Genomic DNA, 15,000 nt, shown 5'->3' with positions numbered 1-15,000 from the left:
AGTCACCAGATCTCAACCCAATAGAGCATCTTTGGGATGTGGTGGAACGGGAGCTTCGTGCCCTGGATGTGCATCCCACAAATCTCCATCAACTGCAAGATGCTCTCCTATCAATATGGGCCAACATTTCTAAAGAATGCTTTCAGCACCTTGTTGAATCAATGCCACGTAGAATTCAGGCAGTTCTGAAGGCGAAAGGGGGTCAAACACAGTATTAGTGTGGTGTTCCTAATAATCCTTTAGGTGAGTGTATGTAACCCCTACTATTTGAACCACCCGCTTCAAGTGGGACTCGAACCCGGGTCCGTCGGCATGAGAGTCAGATGCTCTAACAAGGAGGCTAAAGGCTGCAACCCCTAGCGTCAGTCACTAGAGTATCAGGTTTACTCACACAGCGACTACTAGCTGACCTCCATTACACTCCCCCCCTAAACTTCACTCCCATCCGGGTCACGGCACCAATGTAACCCCTCCTGTTCAAACCACCCGCTCCAAGCGGGACTAGAACCCGGGTCCACCGCATGAGAGTCAGACGCTCTAACAAGGAGGCTAAAGGCTGCAACCGCTAGTGTCAGTCACTAGAGTGTCAGGCGAGTGAGGTTTACTCGCACAGCAACTACTAGCTGGCCTCCGTTACATATACACAACTGATAAATATAGCAGCACGCAGACACGCAGGCTAGAGACATTAAAACGAGATGGTGGTCTAGTTGGTTCAACCACTGAAATGATACGCAGAAGGTTGCTGGTTCAAACCCAGCAGTCGCCACCACCAGCACGTTACTCCATGTTGCTCCACAGGGATTTTCACTTTGGATAAAAGTGTCTGCCAGATGCATAAATGTAAATGTAAGATGTGTTCTGAAAGATGTGGAGGTATATTTACACTGAACCAAAGCTGCCTCTGACACTACAATATTATATATGCGTTTACTGGCAGAGCAGAGCAGAGACGCTGGAGTTTGAGGCTTTTATTGAGGTCTCAGGAGACGTTTTCATAAGTTCACCTGAAACGGCATATTAAAAAACACTGCGCTCATGGCGTAACACTTAAAACAGTGAGACGTGTCAAAGACCCTGTATAGCGTATGTTTACAAAGTATCAGGAATCAAGAATAATTTTGGAATAATATCATGAGTCCCTGAATCTGATCATGAGGCGGCTAAAGGATCTGTGTGTGTGTGTGTGTGTGTGTGTGTGTGTGTGTGTGTGTGTGTGTCTATGCGTGTCTGTGTGTCTCTCTCTGTGTGTGTGTGTCTGTGTGTGTGTGTGTGTGTGTGTGTGTGTGTGTGTGTCTGTCTCTCTCTGTGTGTGTGAATGTTTAGATATTAGTAGTAGAAAACAAGACACAAATACGTCTATTTTATAAAGTGCTAAATAAATGTGACTTGATGGATCCCACTACTACTATTACTACTACTACTACTACTACTACTACTATACACACACACACACACACACACACACACACACACACAGAGGCTGGAGTATGTTTAAGTAATTATTTTTTTGGTAATTAATTTAATTAAGTAAATCCTTTAATTAAGGCATCACACAGTGTTAGCTGAAACTTCATTAACTAAACTGGCTTCTCATTTAAATTAAACACTCTCTTGTAAAAGTATACAAACACACACAACCACAGAGTATCAGGGCCTCTCTCACACACACACACACACACACACACACGCATTCACACTGATGTGGCCCTGTGTCGCACTGTGTGTGTCACACACACACACACACTCTCGCTCTCTCGCATCAGATGTGGCCCGGATCTGGGACGACACTATGTTGCTGTCTGTTTACTCACACACACACGCACGTTCACACACACACGCTCAAACCATCACCCAAACAACATTAAAAACCTGTATTTCAGATTCTGGAGTGTTAGCTGGCCCAATCGGATGTGTCTCCTCATCAGTTTCTCATTTGTGTATACCTTCGGCCGCCAGGAGTGTGTTCCTAACGTAAAGCTCCAGGTCCTCGGCTCCTTTGCGGCTCCTCTCAGCATCAGCGGCCGTCTGCTCCCCATCAGCAGACACTTTAGTCGCCTGTATGGACAGAGAAAAAACCCTCTGAAAACTCGACGTGATTTTAGTTTGCCTCGGATCAGCTTCACATGATCAACCGCAGCTGTGTGAAGAAGAAACAAACACACAAGCAACCTCAGCAACACCATGCGGAGGAGAAAAACAACAAGACGCATTAGATCTGACATCTCTGGGGCCAACGTGAACCAGAAGAAATACTGCTAAACTACAATATTTCCAGTTTGGCAGGAGTTATTGGAAGGTGAAGGTTACACAAACACACAAGGATAGAAGAAGAGCGCAGAGGTCGGACGGGCTCTTGAACTTCTGTTATTAGAAAAGGCAGCTTTAGAACTGAAAAATATCGACTTTATCAAGGACTACCATTCAGAAGATGCTGAAAGGTTCCCTTCAGCACAAATGAGCAGAACTGATGCAACACTTCAGACTTCAACAAGTTAATGTTCTGGCTGTCTTTCATGTTCAGAAACAAAGCAACAAGGTCAGCGTCTTACAGGAGTGATTCAGGCGGAGTGTAAAGTACAGTTTAACAAATCACAGCAGATTTACACAGGAACCAGTCATGCACAGCAGCAGAAAAACATGCATGTTAGTTTTGCTCTAGAATTATAAAAGAATGTGACGAATGGAATGGACAATAAAATAAAATGTATGATTGAAAAAATTTAAATTGAATAGCCACACCTCAAACTCTCAGTCTAATACAGTAGCCACACCCCAAACTCTCAGTCTGATACAGTAGCCACACCCCAAACTCTGTCTGATACAGTAGCCACACCCCAAAATCTCAGTCTTATACAGTAGCCACACCCCAAAATCTCAGTCTTATACAGTAGCCACACCCCAAACTCTCAGTCTGATACAGTAGCCACGCCTCAAACTCTCAGTCTGATACAGTAGCCACACCTCAAACTCTCAGTCTGATACAGTAGCCACACCTCAAACTCTCAGTCTGATACAGTAGCCACGCCTCAAACTCTTATTCTGATACAGTAGCCACACCCCAAACTCTCAGTCTGATACAGTAGCCACACCTCAAACTCTCAGTCTGATACAGTAGACACACCCCAAACTCTCAGTCTGATACAGTAGCCACGCCTCAAACTCTCAGTCTGATACAGTAGCCACACCCCAAACTCTCAGTCTGATACAGTAGCCACACCTCAAACTCTCAGTCTGATACAGTAGCCACACCCCAAACTCTCAGTCTGATACAGTCGCCACGCCTCAAACTCTCAGTCTGATACAGTAGCCACACCTCAAACTCTCAGTCTGATACAGTAGCCACACCCCAAACTCTTAGTCTGATACAGTAGCCACACCCCAAACTCTGTCTGATACAGTAGCCACACCCCAAAATCTCAGTCTTATACAGTAGCCACACCTCAAACTCTCAGTCTGATACAGTAGCCACACCTCAAACTCTTAGTCTGATACAGTAGCCACGCCTCAAACTCTCAGTCTGATACAGTAGCCACACCCCAAACTCTCAGTCTGATACAGTAGCCACACCTCAAACTCTCAGTCTGATACAGTAGCCACGCCTCAAACTCTCAGTCTGATACAGTAGCCACGCCTCAAACTCTCAGTCTGATACAGTAGCCACGCCTCAAACTCTCAGTCTGATACAGTAGCCACGCCTCAGACTCTCAGTCTGATACAGTAGCCACGCCTCAAACTCTCAGTCTGATACAGTAGCCACGCCTCAAACTCTCAGTCTGATACAGTAGCCACGCCCCAAACTCTCAGTCTGATACAGTAGCCACACCCCAAACTCTCAGTCTGATACAGTAGCCACACCCCAAACTCTCAGTCTGATACAGTAGCCACACCCCAAACTCTCAGTCTGATACAGTAGCCACACCCCAAACTCTCAGTCTGATACAGTAGCCACACCCCAAACTCTCAGTCTGATACAGTAGCCACGCCCCAAACTCTCAGTCTGATACAGTAGCCACACCCCAAACTCTCAGTGTGATACAGTAGCCACACCCCAAACTCTCAGTCTGATACAGTAGCCACACCCCAAACTCTCAGTCTGATACAGTAGCCACACCCCAAACTCTCAGTCTGATACAGTAGCCACGCCTCAAACTCTTAGTCTGATACAGTAGCCACACCCCAAACTCTCAGTCTGATACAGTAGCCACGCCTCAAACTCTTAGTCTGATACAGTAGCCACGCCTCAAACTCTTAGTCTGATACAGTAGCCACGCCTCAAACTCTCAGTCTGATACAGTAGCCACACCCCAAACTCTCAGTCTGATACAGTAGCCACAGCTCAAACTCTCAGTCTGATACAGTAGCCACACCCCAAACTCTCAGTCTGATACAGTAGCCACGCCTCAAACTCTCAGTCTGATACAGTAGCCACGCCTCAAACTCTCAGTCTGATACAGTAGCCACGCCTCAAACTCTCAGTCTGATACAGTAGCCACACCCCAAACTCTCAGTCTGATACAGTAGCCACACCTCAAACTCTCAGTCTGATACAGTAGCCACACCCCAAACTCTCAGTCTGATACAGTAGCCACGCCTCAAACTCTCAGTCTGATACAGTAGCCACGCCTCAAACTCTCAGTCTGATACAGTAGCCACGCCCCAAACTCTCAGTCTGATACAGTAGCCACACCCCAAACTCTCAGTCTGATACAGTAGCCACACCCCAAACTCTCAGTCTGATACAGTAGCCACGCCCCAAACTCTCAGTCTGATACAGTAGCCACGCCTCAAACTCTTAGTCTGATACAGTAGCCACGCCTCAAACTCTCAGTCTGATACAGTAGCCACGCCTCAAACTCTCAGTCTGATACAGTAGCCACACCCCAAACTCTCAGTCTGATACAGTAGCCACACCCCAAACTCTCAGTCTGATACAGTAGCCACGCCCCAAACTCTCAGTCTGATACAGTAGCCACGCCCCAAACTCTCAGTCTGATACAGTAGCCACACCCCAAACTCTCAGTCTGATACAGTAGCCACGCCCCAAACTCTCAGTCTGATACAGTAGCCACACCCCAAACTCTCAGTCTGATACAGTAGCCACACCCCAAACTCTCAGTCTGATACAGTAGCCACGCCCCAAACTCTCAGTCTGATACAGTAGCCACGCCTCAAACTCTTAGTCTGATACAGTAGCCACGCCTCAAACTCTTAGTCTGATACAGTAGCCACACCCCAAACTCTCAGTCTGATACAGTAGCCACACCTCAAACTCTCAGTCTGATACAGTAGCCACACCCCAAACTCTCAGTCTGATACAGTAGCCACGCCTCAAACTCTCAGTCTGATACAGTAGCCACGCCTCAAACTCTCAGTCTGATACAGTAGCCACGCCTCAAACTCTCAGTCTGATACAGTAGCCACGCCTCAAACTCTCAGTCTGATACAGTAGCCACGCCTCAAACTCTCAGTCTGATACAGTAGCCACACCTCAAACTCTCAGTCTGATACAGTAGCCACACCCCAAACTCTCAGTCTGATACAGTAGCCACGCCTCAAACTCTTAGTCTGATACAGTAGCCACACCTCAAACTCTCAGTCTGATACAGTAGCCACACCCCAAACTCTCAGTCTGATACAGTAGCCACACCTCAAACTCTCAGTCTGATACAGTAGCCACACCCCAAACTCTCAGTCTGATACAGTAGCCACGCCTCAAACTCTCAGTCTGATACAGTAGCCACACCTCAAACTCTCAGTCTGATACAGTAGCCACACCTCAAACTCTCAGTCTGATACAGTAGCCACACCTCAAACTCTCAGTCTGATACAGTAGCCACGCCTCAAACTCTCAGTCTGATACAGTAGCCACACCTCAAACTCTCAGTCTGATACAGTAGCCACACCTCAAACTCTCAGTCTGATACAGTAGCCACGCCTCAAACTCTCAGTCTGATACAGTAGCCACACCCCAAACTCTCAGTCTGATACAGTAGCCACACCCCAAACTCTCAGTCTGATACAGTAGCCACGCCTCAAACTCTCAGTCTGCTACAGTAGCCACACCTCAAACTCTCAGTCTGATACAGTAGCCAAACCTCAAACTCTTAGTCTGATACAGTAGCCACGCCTCAAACTCTCAGTCTGATACAGTAGCCACACCCCAAACTCTCAGTCTGATACAGTAGCCACACCTCAAACTCTCAGTCTGATACAGTAGCCACACCTCAAACTCTCAGTCTGATACAGTAGCCACACCTCAAACTCTCAGTCTGATACAGTAGCCACACCTCAAACTCTCAGTCTGATACAGTAGCCACACCTCAAACTCTCAGTCTGATACAGTAGCCACGCCTCAAACTCTCAGTCTGATACAGTAGCCACACCCCAAACTCTCAGTCTGATACAGTAGCCAAACCTCAAACTCTTAGTCTGATACAGTAGCCACGCCTCAAACTCTCAGTCTGATACAGTAGCCACACCCCAAACTCTCAGTCTGATACAGTAGCCACACCTCAAACTCTCAATCTGATACAGTAGCCACACCCCAAACTCTCAGTCTGATACAGTAGCCACGCCTCAAACTCTCAGTCTGATACAGTAGCCACACCCCAAACTCTCAGTCTGATACAGTAACCACGCCTCAAACTCTCAGTCTGATACAGTAGCCACGCCCCAAACTCTCAGTCTGATACAGTAACCACGCCTCAAACTCTCAGTCTGATACAGTAGCCACACCCCAAACTCTCAGTCTGATACAGTAACAGTGCCTCAAACTCTCAGTCTGATACAGTAGCCACGCCTCAAACTCTCAGTCTGATACAGTAGCCACGCCTCAAACTCTTAGCCTGATACAGTAGCCACGCCTCAAACTCTTAGTCTGATACAGTAGCCACGCCTCAAACTCTTAGTCTGAACCTCAAACTCTCAGTCTGATACAGAAGCCACGCCTCAAACTCTTAGCCTGATACAGTAGCCACGCCTCAAACTCTTAGTCTGATACAGTAGCCACGCCTCAAACTCTTAGTCTGATACAGTAGCCACACCTCAAAAACTTAGTCTGATACAGTAGCCATGCCTCAAACTCTTAGTCTGATACAGTAGCCACGCCTCAAACTCTCAGTCTGATACAGTAGCCACGCCTCAAACTCTCAGTCTGATACAGTAGCCACACCCCAAACTCTCAGTCTGATACAGTAGCCACGCCTCAAACTCTCAGTCTGATACAGTAGCCACACCTCAAACTCTCAGTCTGATACAGTAGCCACGCCTCAAACTCTCAGTCTGATACAGTAGCCACACCCCAAACTCTCAGTCTGATACAGTAGCCACACCCCAAACTCTTAGTCTGATACAGTAGCCACGCCTCAAACTCTTATTCTGAACCTCAAACTCTCAGTCTGATACAGTAGCCACGCCTCAAACTCTTAGCCTGATACAGTAGCCACGCCTCAAACTCTTAGTCTGATACAGTAGCCATGCCTCAAACTCTCAGTCTGATACAGTAGCCACACCTCAAACTCTCAGTCTGATACAGTAGCCACGCCTCAAACTCTCAGTCTGATACAGTAGCCACACCCCAAACTCTCAGTCTGATACAGTAGCCACACCCCAAACTTTCAGTCTGATACAGTAGCCACGCCTCAAACTCTCAGTCTGATACAGTAGCCACACCCCAAACTCTCAGTCTGATACAGTAGCCACACCCCAAACTCTCAGTCTGATACAGTAGCCACGCCTCAAACTCTTAGCCTGATACAGTAGCCACACCTCAAAAACTTAGTCTGATACAGTAGCCACGCCTCAAACTCTTAGTCTGATACAGTAGCCACGCCTCAAACTCTTAGTCTGATACAGTGGCCACACCTCAAAAACTTAGTCTGATACAGTAGCCACGCCTCAAACTCTTAGTCTGATACAGTAGCCACACCCCAAACTCTCAGTCTGATACAGTAGCCACACCCCAAACTCTCAGTCTGATACAGTAGCCACGCCTCAAACTCTTAGTCTGATACAGTAGCCACACCTCAAAAACTTAGTCTGATACAGTAGCCACGCCTCAAACTCTCAGTCTGATACAGTAGCCACGCCTCAAACTCTCAGTCTGATACAGTAGCCACACCCCAAACTCTTAGTCTGATACAGTAGCCACACCTCAAACTCTTAGTCTGATACAGTAGCCACGCCTCAAACTCTTAGTCTGATACAGTAGCCACGCCTCAAACTCTTAGTCTGATACAGTAGCCACGCCTCAAACTCTTAGTCTGATACAGTAGCCACACCTCAAACTCTTAGTCTGATACAGTAGCCACACCTCAAACTCTCAGTCTGATACAGTAGCCACGCCTCAAACTCTTAGTCTGATACAGTAGCCACGCCTCAAACTCTCAGTCTGATACAGTAGCCACACCCCAAACTCTTAGTCTGATACAGTAGCCACGCCTCAAACTCTTAGTCTGATACAGTAGCCACGCCTCAAACTCTTAGTCTGATACAGTAGCCACGCCTCAAACTCTCAGTCTGATACAGTAGCCACACCCCAAACTCTTAGTCTGATACAGTAGCCACGCCTCAAACTCTTAGTCTGATACAGTAGCCACGCCTCAAACTCTCAGTCTGATACAGTAGCCACGCCTCAAACTCTCAGTCTGATACAGTAGCCACGCCTCAAACTCTCAGTCTGATACAGTAGCCACGCCTCAAACTCTTAGTCTGATACAGTAGCCACGCCTCAAACTCTTAGTCTGATACAGTAGCCACACCCCAAACTCTTAGTCTGATACAGTAGCCACGCCTCAAACTCTTAGTCTGATACAGTAGCCACGCCTCAAACTCTCAGTCTGATACAGTAGCCACGCCTCAAACTCTCAGTCTGATACAGTAGCCACGCCTCAAACTCTTAGTCTGATACAGTAGCCACACCCCAAACTCTTAGTCTGATACAGTAGCCACGCCTCAAACTCTTAGTCTGATACAGTAGCCACGCCTCAAACTCTTAGTCTGATACAGTAGCCACGCCTCAAACTCTTAGTCTGATACAGTAGCCACACCCCAAACTCTTAGTCTGATACAGTAGCCACGCCTCAAACTCTTAGTCTGATACAGTAGCCACGCCTCAAACTCTCAGTCTGATACAGTAGCCACGCCTCAAACTCTCAGTCTGATACAGTAGCCACGCCTCAAACTCTCAGTCTGATACAGTAGCCACGCCTCAAACTCTTAGTCTGATACAGTAGCCACGCCTCAAACTCTTAGTCTGATACAGTAGCCACACCCCAAACTCTTAGTCTGATACAGTAGCCACGCCTCAAACTCTTAGTCTGATACAGTAGCCACACCTCAAACTCTCAGTCTGATACAGTAGCCACACCCCAAACTCTCAGTCTGATACAGTAGCCACGCCTCAAACTCTTAGTCTGATACAGTAGCCTTAATTACCTAGTCATGTGTTTTGTAGGTTGTGTGCATTTGGAGACGCTCTTAAGGGAGGCCTACCCTACCTTCTCACATAATTCAACTTTACCTAATAATACAAATGTCTTTAAAAAATCGACAACAAACAAATGCATTAGACTCTAGCAGATGTTTGCATGCATGTGCTTTCAGTTATTACAAAATTTTATACTGAATTTAGAAAAGAAATGTAAGTGTGAACTTTTGCACTCATATATTTGTGAATGGTCAATGAACAAGTGCTTGTGTGTTTGTTGCAGACCTCCACACTCCGCACTGAAAGCACTGAATAAATCACCAAAGCCTACAGGTGTGTGTTTGTGACTCACCCGGCTGAGCAGTTCGTCCATCTCGGTGACCAGACTGCCCAGGTTACTGTCGGCCAGCTGTAGCAGTCTCTCGGGCGCTCTCTGGGGGGAAAGCATGTGCTGCCAAAGACAGGAGGATGAGATATGATTATCACGAACATATGACTGACAGGTGGAGTCATGTCACCATGGAAACCAGGATGACACAGGAGTGACGTTCATGAAGTTTCTGCCCTACAGGCTTCATTTGACATCACCGAATTATGAATCATTTGATGAATAATTCCAGAATAGCCATAAAAGCGAGCCCGTCATCTCACCTTTAGCTCCTCCGTCATGTTCTCGAATCGATAGAGCACTTTATATGGCAGGGGGAGGGGCAGAGTGAGATTGACACTGCCAATCAAACGCAGCAGACGCTCCATGTCACGAATCAAGAGCCCCGCGCAGTCATCGTCACACGCTGAAACACACAGATCAACACATGACCACACATCACAGTATCACATGCACACAGACTCCCACAGGAAGTGTTCACACTACAAACTGTTCACACTGCATGCATTGTCCATAAAGGGTCACACGAAAAAGCCCCTCAGATATGCATATGCATGCTCAAGGGTCAAAGGTCAGTTTGCGTTGCTATGGGAACACTAGTGACAGTAACAAAGTATTTAAACTCACCTCACCTCTGTTGACTGAGATTGTTTGAATATTACAATTAAATAATACTTAAATCGATATGTCATCCTCAATAAACCCGTCTCCAGCGTGTTGCCTCCGATCATTCGAATATTGCACTTTAATAATTATTTAATCAACATCATCCTCAATAAACCCGTCTCCAGCATGTTGCCCCCGGTCCCTCGAATATTCTGATCTATTATGACCTCTGAGCTGTAAAGCTGCCAGAATAATAATAATAATCATACGCTGTTTGTTAATTGGCCAGAGGAGAACTGCCCCCCCGACTGAGCCTGGTTTTTCCAAGGTTTATTTTCCTCCATTCTGCACCTGATGGGGTTTTGGTTTCCTTGCCACTGTTGCCTCTGGCTTGGCTTGCTCAGTTGGGGACACTAAATGTTTCAAATAAACATCAAAATAAATCTAAATAATAAACTAAATTAACCATTTAAAGTAAATTACTGATCGAATTATTGATCTAAAGCCCACACTGTCGCTGTGTGATGGTTGAGATGGGCTGATGACATCAGCGTTTTTTCCGGAGTGGCTATGCGGCTGAATAAAATTATGCTGCATTATTTTCCTGTTTAACACTGTAAAGCTGCTTTGAAACAATCTACTTTGTGAAAAGCGCTATATAAATAAAGTTGACTTGACTTGACCTACAAGTGCCTGTACCTAATCAGAGTATTTTCATCTTGACAAATGTACTACACTATCTACAAGGATGCTGTTCCACATTACTTCAGAAAAAAATTATTAATAAAGACATATGACTTGTGAAAAAAGAGGGGGGTTTTGGAGGAGGGCGTGGAGCTGGTGATTGGCAGATACAACAAAGTGTGGCCGACGATGGGAGAAGCCAAGTTGGAGCATTGGCTGAAGGGCTGGGTGGAACCCGGGGGCCGATCAATGGAGGCGGAACCAGGGTCCCTAGAAGAACCAGCGGAGCAGGGCGACATCCATGGCCCAGAAGCCCAAGGCGGAGCTGCTGGCTCACAGGACAGAGGCAGAGACAGGGACTCGGCTGACTGGGGCAACACTGGAGCGAGCAAAGACGATCTGAAACCGGAAGAAGGGAGGAGCCAGAGACACAGAAGACTGCGGCGGAAGCTGAGCGATGACCAACCGATGTTGATCTGGAGGGACGAGGGAGCCTGGAGGAGTCACAGGGAACACAGAGCCAGGGCGGATCCGGCAGGCTGACAGGCTGAGGTGGAGACATGGGCCTGGAGAGTTTAACCCAGCGATTGGGTTGTTTTCACCCAGCGATTGGGTTGTTTTCACCAAGCGATTGGGTTGTTTTAACCCATCGATTGGGTTGTTTTCACCCAGCGATTGGGTTGTTTTCACCAAGCGATTGGGTTGTTTTAACCCAGCGATTGGGTTGTTTTCAACCAGCGATTGGGTTGTTTTCACCAAGCGATTGGGTTGTTTTAACCCAGCGATTGGGTTGTTTTCACCCAGCGATTGGGTTGTTTTCACCAAGCGATTGGGTTGTTTTAACCCAGCGATTGGGTTGTTTTCAACCAGCGATTGGTTTGTTTTCACCCAGCGATTGGGTTGTTTTCAACCAGCGATTGGGTTGTTTTCAACCAGCGATTGGTTTGTTTTCACCCAGCGATTGGGTTGTTTTCAACCAGCGATTGGGTTGTTTTCACCCAGCGATTGGGTTGTTTTCACCCAGCGATTGGCTTGTTTTAACCCAGCTATTGGGTTGTTTTAACCCAGCAATTGGGTTGTTTTCACCCAGCGATTAGGTTGTTTTAACCCAGCGATTGGGTTGTTTTAACCCGGTAAATGGGTTGTTTTAACCCAGTGAATGGGTCGCTTTAACCCAGCCGTTGGGTTAAATGTTTGCTTAAACCAACCCAATCACTGGATTAAAATGACCCGATTGCTCAGTTAGTTCATTTTCAACCCAATTTGGGTCGGGTTTTTTTCCGCAGAGGCGAGGATCCAGGAGACTGGCCGTATCCAGCAGAGCAGATGGGATCAGGAAGTCGGGCGGGAACTTTGGAAGATTCGAGAGTGGGGACTTGGGTAGGAACTGGATCCGGAGATCTATCAGGCACAGGTGCGCCCCTGGCTCTGAGATGGATGGAGCCGTGCACGTAGACTCTGGGATTTTGATGGTAGCCGGCTCTGGTTCTGGCACGAGCTCGGTGGCTGCCTCGGGTTCGCAGGCTGTGAGGGGGACCAAATACTCCAGCAATTCTGTTGTTCTAGGACGAGGAGGAGGAGGAGAAGGAGGAGGCACCATGCCAGCGAGTCCATATTTGATCTCTTTCGGTTCTGTGTTCTATTACAGGTGGCTGTATATAAATATAGATCTTCAACAAGGAGCAGTTTTAATCCAAAAATAGCAAATACACAGGAGCAACAAGCACTTAAACTCAAACGACACGGAACAATGAGCTCAGGGTACGGATAGACAGGATAATTTAACGGGCACTGAAACAGGTGTAGGGTTAATTAACTAACGGAAATAGAGCAAACAAATAAATATTACAAACAGTATCTCAATGATACTAAAATAACACTGCTTTCCACTGAAGGGATCTGTTCGTTTGAGCATCACGACCGGCCCGAAACCACAACACTCACTCAGCCAATGACGATCTGATTTGACAGAAGTGGGGAGTGTTCGGGAAACCTGTCATTATATTTGCTGTGCCATTTTGTGACATTAGTCATAACAAAATTAAACACAAGCTACACTAGTAGTACATTTTGTAAGTGCAAATTAAAAAGGATTACAAGTACTTGTACTGGAGTCATATTTAAGCAGTGCATTAGTCTCTACCACTGTCTGTGAATGTGTGTGTGTGTGTGTGTGTGTGTGTGTGTGTGTGTGTGTGTGTGTGTGTGTGTGTGTGTGTGTGTGTGTGTGTGTGTGTGTGTGTGTGTGTGTGTGTGTGTGTGTGTGTGGGCATGTTTTTGTGAAATATCAGGACACAAATGTGTATAATGACATGGGTATTACAAAAAGAGGGTGAAATATGAGGACGTTCCCCATGTCCTCACTTTTCAAAATGCTTATAAATCACACAGAACAAGTTTTTTTTACAGAAAGTGAACTGCACAGTCTCCTGTGAGGGCTAGGTTTAGGGGCAGGGGCAGTGTGTGTGTGTGTGTGTGTGTGTGTGTGTGTGTGTGTGTGTGTGTGTGTGTGTGTGTGTGTGTGTGTGTGTGTGTGTGTGTGTGTGTGTGTGTGTGTGTGTGAGTGTGTGTGTGTGTGTGTGTGTGTGTGTGTGTGTGTGTGAGTGTGTGAGTGAGTGAGTGAGTGTGAGAGTGAGTGAGTGTGTGAGTGTGTGTGTGAGTGTGTGAGTGAGTGAGTGTGATGGGTAGGTTTAGGGGCAGGGGCAGTGTGTGTGTGTGTGTGTGTGTGTGTGTGTGTGTGTGTGTGTGTGTGTGTGTGTGTGTGTGTGTGTGTGTGTGTGTGTGTGTGTGTGTGTGTGTGTGTGTGTGTGTGTGTGTGTGTGTGTGTGTGTGTGTGTGTGTGTGTGTGTGTGTGTGTGTGTGTGTGTGTGAGTGTGTGAGTGAGTGAGTGAGTGTGAGAGTGAGTGAGTGTGTGAGTGTGTGTGTGAGTGTGTGAGTGAGTGAGTGTGATGGGTAGGTTTAGGGGCAGGGGCAGTGTGTGTGTGTGTGTGTGTGTGTGTGATGGGTAGGTTTAGGGGCAGGGGCAGTGTGTGTGTGTGTGTGTGTGTGTGTGTGTGTGTGTGTGTGTGTGATGGGTGGGTTTAGGGGCAGGGGCAGTGTGTGTGTGTGTGTGTGTGTGTGTGTGTGTGTGTGTGTGTGTGTGTGTGTGTGTGTGTGTGTGTGTGTGTGTGTGTGTGTGTGTGTGTGTGTGTGTGTGTGTGTGATGGGTAGGTTTAGGGGCAGTGTAAGGGGATAGAAAATACGGTTTGTACGGTATAAAAACCATTACGCCTATGGAATGTCCTCACATTTCACAAAACAAATGTGTTTGTGTGTGTGTGTGTGTGTGTGTGTGTGTGTGTGTGTGTGTGTGTGTGTGTGTGTGTGTGTGTGTGTGTGTGTGTGTGTGTGTGTGTGTGTGTGTGTGTGTGTGTGTGTGTGTGTGTGTGTGTGGGCACACGCTGTCTGAAAGGACAACCATGTTAACGTCCAAGGATGGACAGGTCCTGGGGCAAGAATGCGGTTAGCGAATGTTATTGGCCTCTTTTGTCTTCCATCCTCTGCTATCACAACATCACTTGCACTCCTCTAATATCCCTCCATCATCTCCATTCACCTGCTCGGAGGTAGCCGTGTCCCCGAGCTCCTCTCTTTATTTCTCTCTCTCTAGATTAAACGTGAACACGGTGGAAACACCAGGGAGAAGAACTTCTCAAGCGTGAAATTTAACACAGAGTGTGAAACAGCTCCTGGCCGCCTATTATGAGTGTCTGACATGCCACGAGCGATAGTGGGAGGAAAAAAGGCGCGTGGCTTTCGCCGCGGACAGAAAGCGCCGCTCAATTTAACCTCCTGAAAAAACAGAGCTATTAAGATTTCTCAAAGCACTGAGTGAGAAAAGAAACAGAGCTGA

At 47.0% G+C, this 15,000-nt stretch overlaps 1 protein-coding gene across 1 annotated transcript in view; it reads right to left on the bottom strand.

Annotated features, from left to right (window-relative positions):
* The window catches only part of lama2 (laminin, alpha 2), a 149,735-nt gene that overhangs the window by 54,531 nt on the left and 80,204 nt on the right, over positions 1-15,000 (bottom strand). Inside the window, exons 21-23 of the mRNA XM_079831286.1 lie at positions 10,082-10,224; positions 9,783-9,881; positions 1,947-2,058 (exon numbers count right to left, since the gene is read on the bottom strand). Coding sequence (XP_079687412.1) covers positions 1,947-2,058; positions 9,783-9,881; positions 10,082-10,224 — 354 coding nt within the window. The remainder of the gene's footprint in view (positions 1-1,946; positions 2,059-9,782; positions 9,882-10,081; positions 10,225-15,000) is intronic.

This window comes from Gobio gobio, assembly GCF_949357685.1.
Source record: "Gobio gobio genome assembly, chromosome: 12".
NCBI lineage: Eukaryota > Metazoa > Chordata > Actinopteri > Cypriniformes > Gobionidae > Gobio > Gobio gobio.
This window is presented reverse-complemented; position numbering and strand designations above follow the sequence as displayed.